General features: G+C 30.1%; 1 protein-coding gene across 1 annotated transcript; it reads right to left on the bottom strand.

Annotated features, from left to right (window-relative positions):
- Nucleotides 1-5,269: 5,269 nt before the first annotated feature.
- On the bottom strand, nt 5,270-7,724 carry LOC127702064 (ras-related protein Rap-2a-like). The gene is made up of 4 exons (XM_052206065.1): nt 7,382-7,724; nt 6,842-6,924; nt 6,277-6,454; nt 5,270-6,016 (listed from the first exon to the last, which is right to left on the bottom strand). The coding sequence occupies exons 1-4, from the start codon at nt 7,722-7,724 to the stop codon at nt 5,760-5,762; spliced, it is 861 nt and encodes a 286-aa protein (XP_052062025.1). The 3' UTR covers nt 5,270-5,759.
- Nucleotides 7,725-9,541: the final 1,817 nt, after the last annotated feature.

Raw genomic sequence — 9,541 nt, 5'->3', positions numbered from 1 at the left:
GTAGATGAAAGGTGCGTCTTGCCCAATGCATTATAAGTCTGGCAGCTAAAATCAATTTTTACAACAATTATTCTAATTTTTCATGACTTTTTGAACTTTTAAAAGTAAGGAATTTCAACCGTAACGGCTATTAATTACAACAAGACTCGAACTGAACAATAAATGAAACCATGTGTGCAAGGGTACTACCATCTAAATCAATGTTGTGTGTTATTCAAATTCAACAATATGCAAAATTAAATGCCTACATAATCGAATAACAGTTGATCATGAAATAAAATACCTTGAAAGGAATATATTTAATTGTACGATTGCCAATGAGTTCGATAATAAAAAACAAAGATTTATGAACAAATGTAAGAGCTCTAAGTTTTTGTTTATATTAGAATGAAACGTGTGCGTTTTGAATCCTCGTCATGTGTACTATATGAACTATGTACAGAAAGATAGTTATGGAAGTGTGATGTAAGACAAAATTATAAAATCAATGGGATAATTAACTTGAAAGATCATGGAATGAGAGGTATATTAATCAAAGTGAGTTAAAATGGGAAAGAATTTTCCGTATATGTAGTAGTATTCGCATGTAAAACTGTCAATGTAAGCATGATATTTATGAATCGCTACTGTACGTTACGTCCTTTATTGAAATGCAATAAATGTTGATACTTCTTAACTCAATCACGAATACGTGTTTAAGTCTCCTTGACGACGTCATATTTGAATAGTTTGTGGCATAGTTATGGCAGACATCGAACCTTTTATACACATATAATAAGCTTTGGATTTTCAAATATTTTGGCCTCAAGCATCACTGACGAGACATTGATTGTCGAAATGCGCATCTGGTGCAGAAAAATTGGTACCGTTTATGTTATTATTAACGTACTTCGCCAACAACTTTATTTGAAGATACATTTCTTATTTTTTTCTTTTATTAACTCAATTGTTTGGTGAGATGCAAAGGTTTAAAATCTCTCAGGCACAATTGACCTTACCTGATTCTGTGTTGTTAACCCCTTTTGGCCATACAGCCCCTCAAATAGCTTTAACCATGGCTTTAAACGTTCGAATTTTCAACGTTATTGATGGTGAATATCTAGAAAAGCACTCAGACGCAACAATATTTAAGGATCTGCTTACCCTTCCGGAGCACCTGAGATCACCCCCATTTTTTGGTAGGGTTCGTGTTGCTTAGTCATTAGTTTTCTATGCTGTGTCATCTGTACTATTATTTGTCTGTTTGTCTTTTTATTTTTGGCCATGGCGTTGTCAGTTTGTTTTCGATCTAGGAGTTTGACTGTCCCTCTGGTATCTTTCGTCCCTCTTTTAAACGTGTCCTTAGAATGGGATTATCATGTTGTTTTATCGCAGTTCAAAATAAGCATATAAGGGACTAAATAATTTTACTAAATGAGTTACAAGATACGGAAGCACGTGTATCAGCTTGAAGTGATCCTGATCAGAATCTATTAAAAGATGGATTTTAAAATAAGCAACAAAAAATGTAAATATGTTGAAATTTAAATAAACATAAGAATACATTTCGTTAAATTATAAGAATAAATATAGCTAAATACAAAAGAGACAAAAATCTCATAAAACTTAATTATTTAGTTAATAGGTTAACCCAGTCTTCAATTACTAGATCCATCGTTGTTGAAAACACCAATTTCAAATATTCAAATACAATAAAAGCAGAAAGTAAAATAGCATTAAAATCTCATATGAGGAACATTATCTTTTCAATTTTCATTTGAAAATCAATGTTTAAATTTAATTTTAAACATCACATAACGAAGTAATATTTGACGTTGAGAGGGGCAGTGGATGTGCAATCAAATATAAATAAACTACATAGATAGGTACTCAAATTAAGAAATGTATCGATTTACACAACGGTAAATTTTGAAAAAATGAGAGGTATTTTTCATCAAAGGAAGAAACGATTTGCATTCAACCTCATAATAAAGAAACAATTCAAACATTTAATACTGAACCGTTTTAATGTAATAAAAAATGAATACAACACAATTTATTGTAGTTTGCCGAAACTAGTAGATATAGTCTACACTAGAATGGTTAAAAATGAAATCATACTTATACAATGCGCTGACCATGAAACACATTCTTGAATAAAGTCAAATCAAGAGGTCAGTTGAGCCTTGATAACAAAATGCACTTAAAATGTTTAAAGTTTGTAACATAATAAAAGTCCCTTTCTCTGTGATAAGTATAATGAGGGAACTGCTTATCATTCTGTAACAAATTCTTGTTTGTAAACACTGATCACGTTTTTATATTATTATTTTATATCTTAAGTAACTATTTCCTATTTTAGACTTAAGTGTAAACAACGTTGAGGAATTAAGTTTGATAAAGGTCACAAGACTTCTGAACAAATAACAAACTAAGGGACACATAAGGAATTTGCAAAATCGAATCTTAAAGGATGATATATAACTTTTGAAATGAAAGGTTTTTGGTATTTTTTTTTAATTGTTCAACTGAATATTACATTCATGCGAGTGGAAAAGTTTATTTCAAATAAGATTGTCAGGAACTTTATAAGTTCTTAGATACATATTGTGAGGGCTTACGAGTCCTGAACTTCGTTAGTTGTTATGCTATGGTATTTCTTAATGTTTGTGGTTATTTGGAGAATTTGGAGATGACAGTAGATCCTTGCTTATTTCTGTTCAATTGATTTGCAACTTCCATTATTTCTGTTTGATTTACAGCTTGAGATATTGTATAGACACCCATTTTGTGTAGATGACTGAATCCTGTCTTCTAGATATCGTGTAAGTTACTGTTGTCCTCGGGTTGTTGTCTCATTGACATATACATGATATACTCCTCTTCTTCATTTGTTCATAACGGAAAAAAAGTTAAGGCAAATCCATCTAAGGTGATGCGACCAATATGATAGACTGCAGTTGGTGATACTGGTACATACAATATTTCTTACTATTTCTTATTATTTCTTAGAGGCACGCCAGCTTGCCAAATAATTCGAATGGAAATACATTGAAGCATAAGCACTTTTCAACCATAAATTTGACGAACTACTATCACGATTGCTAACACAAAATTGAACCTAAATGCAGAATCCGTTGAAGGTATCAAGGATTTTGACCCAGAGCAAAGGCAGTACGCGTGTTTTTAAAAAGCCAATCAGTAAAATCTTTAGACAGAGTCAAAACCTTCACCACAGTTTGAAATCTTTTATTTCTTATAATGTTTGTCTACTCATTTTCCAAATTGTGTTGCTAATACTTATCCATCAAGCTCATTTTCGTGTTCACTTAGATTAATGATATGTTATGATACGGTTTCAATGTGTGAACACAAATAACCAATATTCATAAAAAGAAAATCATTCATCAAAATTATGTAATGTTCGATAGAAATAAAAAAAAGTTGAGTTAAAACAATTCGTTATATAAAAGTAACGATAATTCTACCTTGAAACAGTTTACAAATCATTTTAAATCGATGTAAACCTTGTCTAACAATATATTAAAATTTCAACGGCTTAAGCAGAATTTATATCATCTAAAGACCGCACTTGATGTGATTGTGGCATTACCCTGACGTTTGAAAGTTCAAGCATGTAAAATTGCATTAATATCTAAATCAGTTGTAATTTTCTAGTCATATATTGTACTTTTACATTAGGATTCTAAACTTTGGATGGGATATGAGGAAATACTCATAATGCTTTGCATATAAGGTACCAAATAAAACTGAATATGTATACTTTGAGTTTGTTTAGGGATTTTATCTTTTCAGGAAAGTTCAAACCCAAAACTTGCAAAGCCATGGATGTATGTAAGTCGTGAATCACTTGAAACGCTATAGGACCAAAATGGAATCTACAATACTAACCAAGTTAAGTTAGATCAGTAGTGTGTGTCTTTATATCTTATGAATCAAGCCATTTCCAACTTATGTTTACAATTTTCTGTTATTTTGTATTATATAAGAAATCACTGTTACAGGTTAGAAAGGGTGAGCGCTCACGAACACCATATTTAACACCGCCTTATTCGATTTGTTTTTGTCATTAGTCAGGATCCTGTCATCCAGTGTTTGTTGATGGTTGCTTTCTGTTCTTTTTATTATTTGTTTATCTTTTTGTTTTACAGATCAGGACTCGGAATTTTTTGTTTCAGTTGTTTTATATTTTTTTTAAATTTTGGAACCTTCTGTAGTAAACTTTCTAGTAAAATTTACGGTATGTTTTTCCTCATTGTTAAGGCTGTACGGTGAAATATAGTTAATAAGATTCAATTCATTTGGTTGATATTTATTTCATTGACATTCATACCACTTCTCTTTTTTATATACAATAGAACGTTTCTGGATTTTATTGTATTTCTGTGTTTCGTTTTGAAGGGTATTGTTCTGTTTTTATTAATATTGTTTCCCTTTCGGTATGCACTTTCCATGCTGTGTACCTCTCTTCAAATAAACAAAAACGTGTTCAATATTCTCACAGCTTTGACAGCATACAATCTTGTCAAACCTGCATCATGACGAGAACGCAACAAGCGTCAATTCAATGTTAACAAAAACTGGTCCATTCCCATGATGAGGGGTTGATGTAAAAAAATAGGTGCGAAAATAGTTGAAATCACACGAGATCATAGTTAAAGTCGAAAGAGATCTTTTCACTGACACACTTGTTGTCTCAAAGTGCTTAGCATATCCAGCTGTGCATAATTCAATGTAAGTGATCTCATACAGTTAAACGAAAAGAAGAAGATACTAAGATGGAAGCCAATGACCAATTCTGGAATATTGGTACATAAAAATGAGAGTACACAATCATTGTAATATTAAATGATTTCTATTTTTGTAAAGTTCAGTTCTAAACAGACCAACAACATATTAAAAATCAAAATGAATCAACGTAGTCTTTTAATATATTGGTCTTGAGTAGTTAAAGACGATTTTAATTACTCATCTTACCTATATATTATGTTTTCTTCTATCTTTTTAAAAAAGGACCCAAGATAACAGGCGTATATTATAAGTACGCCGGACGAACGTTTCCTGTTACTAAGAACCATAAGTGACATTCAAAACAAAATTGATATGATGCCCAATCAATCTTAAACCTTGTTTAAAATTATCTATTGAAAAAATCAAAAATGCACATGATATAATTTGTTTTTATTTTATTTTTCAATATTTTTATTCGTAATAATGTAACAATATCATTAACTGTTAAACAATGTTTAATAAAACTTTCATGGTAATTGTCATAGTTGCATATATGATAACAGCACATGATTGTACAGATTGCCAAAGACGTTAGAAAATAATAACATATCAAGCATTTTATAAGTTGTCCACTTAACCCTTGAGGATAAATAGAATAAAGAAAACAATAACTCAAAAGTCTTCTTAAAGTATACAAAAATAAAGGCTAAATAAATCACAAACAAATCTCTATCAAAACGTTGAAGATCAAAAAGATAAGGCACTTTACTGTAACATTTTTGTATTGTTTTACTAGGAATCTTAACTTAAACATTATTTTCTCAAAACCGTTTGCATATAGAATGAGAATTGATGATATGATTATATTGCTTTTATTAAATGTGTTCGGGCGTTTGTATTGCTCGAAACTACAAAATCTACATGTATGATATATATATAAAAATGCATTTAATGGTTGAAATATACTACAATTGAATTATGCTTTATTAATATCATGATACATCCACTAGTGCCTAATATATAACAAATCATAGATGAAACAAATTTTCACACTGTGATAAAGTTTTTGATGTGCGTCTTAAGATTTTACTAAGAAGTCTTTTAAAAAGAGAATGCCTTTTCCCTTTGCACTGTGTCAAAATAGCTGCTTTTTGAATGGCATCTGGATTTAGCTTTAGTTTTATTTGTTTTAACAACCCAACTAGTAGTTCGTCAACTTTGTGGTTTAACACAGCTGATGTTTCGATGTATTTACATTCAAATTCTTTTGCAATCTGGCGTGCTTCTGAAAACATAATAAACCATGGTTAAAACATTATGTTTATCAGTATTAAAAACAGCAGCCCATCATATAAGTTGAGAATTCTTTAAATACTGTTTTACTTGACTTTAGATTTGTTCAAAATTTTGCAATAGATATAAAGTGCATTTTAAATGTACATATTTCTTAACAATTTCATTTACATTTATAAAAAAATTAACAATGATATAAACAAATTAATATGATAAGCACATTATACTCACTGTGATGATAGGACATCTTACCTTCTTTGGTGACTTGTCGTTTCCTGACTAAATCTATTTTGTTCGCAACTAATATTATTGGTCTGTCACTATCAAGTTCATTGCGTAGATATTGTAGAAATCCCTCTGCCAGTGTGAAAGAATCGCTTTCGTGGACGGAAAACACAACAACATAGGCATCTGCTGGTAAAACATCGTGCTAAATGAAACAAGTTATAAATGTTAGTTTAATTATTTTGGTTTTTCACTTTCTTGATGAAATTAATCTACAAACATTTTATGTACAAATTCAGTTTTTTCACTTAAGAATTTTTTCAAATAAAGATTCATGCATATTTGTATTTAAAATTTCAAAGGTAAAAACAAGTCTTTAGTGCTTTCCTTAAATTTCCTGACAAAAACAATATATATTTAAGTGATTCTTTCTATCATATCATTTTTTTTTGTCATTCGATAAGTAAACATTGATATTTTCCAGCCCATCAGTATTTACCATGTAATTACACAACATAGAGACTTTCACATACATCAGCAACGAGAAAAAGAAACAATCAAAAGAAAAACTAATTATTATTATTATACCTACCTCTATGGATAGCAAATCCATAAATTCCATTGTAGATTCCTCATTGTCGACGACGACAGTAAGTTTTCTTTCGTCGAATTCATCTACAAATGTTAAACAAAAGTGTTAGATGAGTAAAACTGTATCTGTGGTTATTGTATATCTTTTATTTATGTGTTTTAATATTTGTAGAATGTGGTGTTAATGGAATAAATTTCATTGTTTATCTCAAATTTCTTCACCACTTTTAAAGATTCTAGACGATTGAAAAATTGACGTATTGCATTTAAACATGTTTACTATTGATGACTCTGATGCCCTGTCGATGGCTTTTAGTATTGCTGTCGTATGTTGCTATTTCATTGGCATAAATTCCATATCCTCTTTTATTCGTGGTTTATGTGCTATATACTGTAACTCTAATGATCTAGACAATCTAGTTGTCTTTTTTAAATATTTAAATTAATATAAAGATATAGATGTTGATTTCAGAAAAAAATGTTCGTTAAACTCCGTTTGGACAAAATCTATTTTCTGAATCCGATAAACCAGATAACTTACCGATATCTGATTCTATATGCGACATGTACTCCGAGCTCATAAACCGATTCTCTAATGCTGTTTTACCAACACCATGAGCTCCCATAATTGGTACCCTGTAGTATCCAGTTGAACATGATGATGAGCAACTCCAAGAAGAAGAAAATGAGCTTGCATTAGATGCATCACTTGTAAGTCTTGATCTATAGTGAGATGATACTGACGAACCACTGCTTTGTCTACGACGAAATGGAAGACTGTCATTTAAAAGTCCATCTGATGTCATTTCAAAAGACCGTCTTTTAAATTTCTTTTTTATTTCATTCACAGTCAAGTCATTAGAATATTTTGATAATGTGTCCATTGGAAGATTAAAACTAATATCTTTTTTTATAAATTCATGTGCCTGCTGCTTCTTTTTCTTTAAAGAACTAGTACGAGAATTCGGCTCCGATTGTGTTTCCTTCCTTATAACCGATGATGATAGTTCCGGGAGGACACATCTTGTTGTATCGATATAATGCATGTCGTTGTTATCTTGCATCTCTGAATATATCTTTTTTGTCATAACTCAATACAATTTGAATTGTGGCACTTTAGTTAAACAGGATAAAATTGTTTTCCTCAAATTCTTAAGCAGGTTTCAATTCACAATGATTTACACAACTTATTTGATGGTATACAAAGACTGATGTAAACAATTTCGAATATCATGCGATATTTATACTACATTGTATTTCACAATGAAGGTTAAGTGATCACATGGTTTTCAGTTATTTTAGATGTTAATGTCAGTCATCTATTGGTTAATCGGATTTCATTATCAAGAAACTTATTCTATGCAGCACATAGTATGTTGACTTCGATAAAAGCTGTAGGATGACGAAATAAGAAGATTGTTGATAATCAACATTGGTTGGTTAATCATGTAACAATAATTAAATGGATAAACGATTTTTTTTATCAAAATTCAAAATTAGTAGTTAATCATACTAAATGAGTATTAAAAAACTAAAAAATCAACGAATAAAGCAACCATAATTGTAATTACAACACACTGTTAAAAGCTATGATAATAACAAGTGCAATTTAAATTTTTTAGGTATAAAAACATGATAAAGCTCTAAGACCTGGTAATTTTTTATTTTTTTTTAGTTGTTTTTTGTTTTTTGTTTTTGTGTGAAGGTTGTTTTTAGTTAATTTTTTTGCTGTTTTTGTCTTTGTGTTTTTTGCTTCGTGATTTTGTCTTATTTTTATCATGATAGGTTTTTTGTCAGTTCTGCAGACGAAACAAATTTTTTTTTCAGTAGATTCATGTACAAGAAAGAAGTTGATATTAATTGCGAGTTTTCGAAGTCTGTGTTTAATAGATTTACATTTTTTTCAGAACCAAAGGCGTTCAATAATTTTCTTGTGTCATTATTTTTCACTTCCTTTGAATTAACTTATACCTTTTATGAACACGTAGAAGCATTTACTATACCACTCTTATTGTTATTGCAGAAAACCAAACAACTAAATTTAAATCATAAATCTTGAAAACCATCGCATATAACACTACTTGTTTTCTGTAAAAAAAATCTCACAAGTCATATCTAGAACAATGTTTATCTGATCTGAAAAAGGTTAAAATAAGTTCATGTCTTGTGTAGATGAAAACTGTTGTATCAAATAGTATTAATATGTCGCATAACTATACTGTATTTAAACTATGAAGAAAAGTGATGGTATGAAATAAGATCAAATGATAAAGAAACTGTGGACTAAAAAAGATTAACAGATAAGATATATCAACAAATGAAATCTATCAAAAATAATACTCTTCGAGACTTCGAAGGCAGCATGTGAAAACGTTTAAACAAAACAAATAAGAAATTCATCAAAACAAATTCAAAATATCAATTTAGTGACCAAAAAGACAGGTAACGAAATGACAAACAACAAAACACAAAACAAAACACGGAAAACTAAAGATTACGCTAAAAGAACCAAACCAAAAACTAGCACTTTACGCAGTTGCTTAAAAAGGATAAGATGTGCGTGGTGCATTTGTGGCACGTCCTTAGTTGCTCATGTAAGAATTGAAATAATCTTTTTTTGTCCTGAAGTTTAGTTTTCATCTGAACTTCATTATGAATTTCTAGACGCAAATAGAGAAATGAAGCACATTTCAATGTATTT

This window comes from Mytilus californianus, unplaced genomic scaffold (genome assembly GCF_021869535.1).
Source record: "Mytilus californianus isolate M0D057914Y unplaced genomic scaffold, xbMytCali1.0.p SCAF_5, whole genome shotgun sequence".
Taxonomy (NCBI): Eukaryota; Metazoa; Mollusca; class Bivalvia; order Mytilida; family Mytilidae; genus Mytilus; species Mytilus californianus.
Note: the sequence above shows the minus strand (reverse complement) of the source record. Positions and strands in the feature narration are given on the sequence as shown.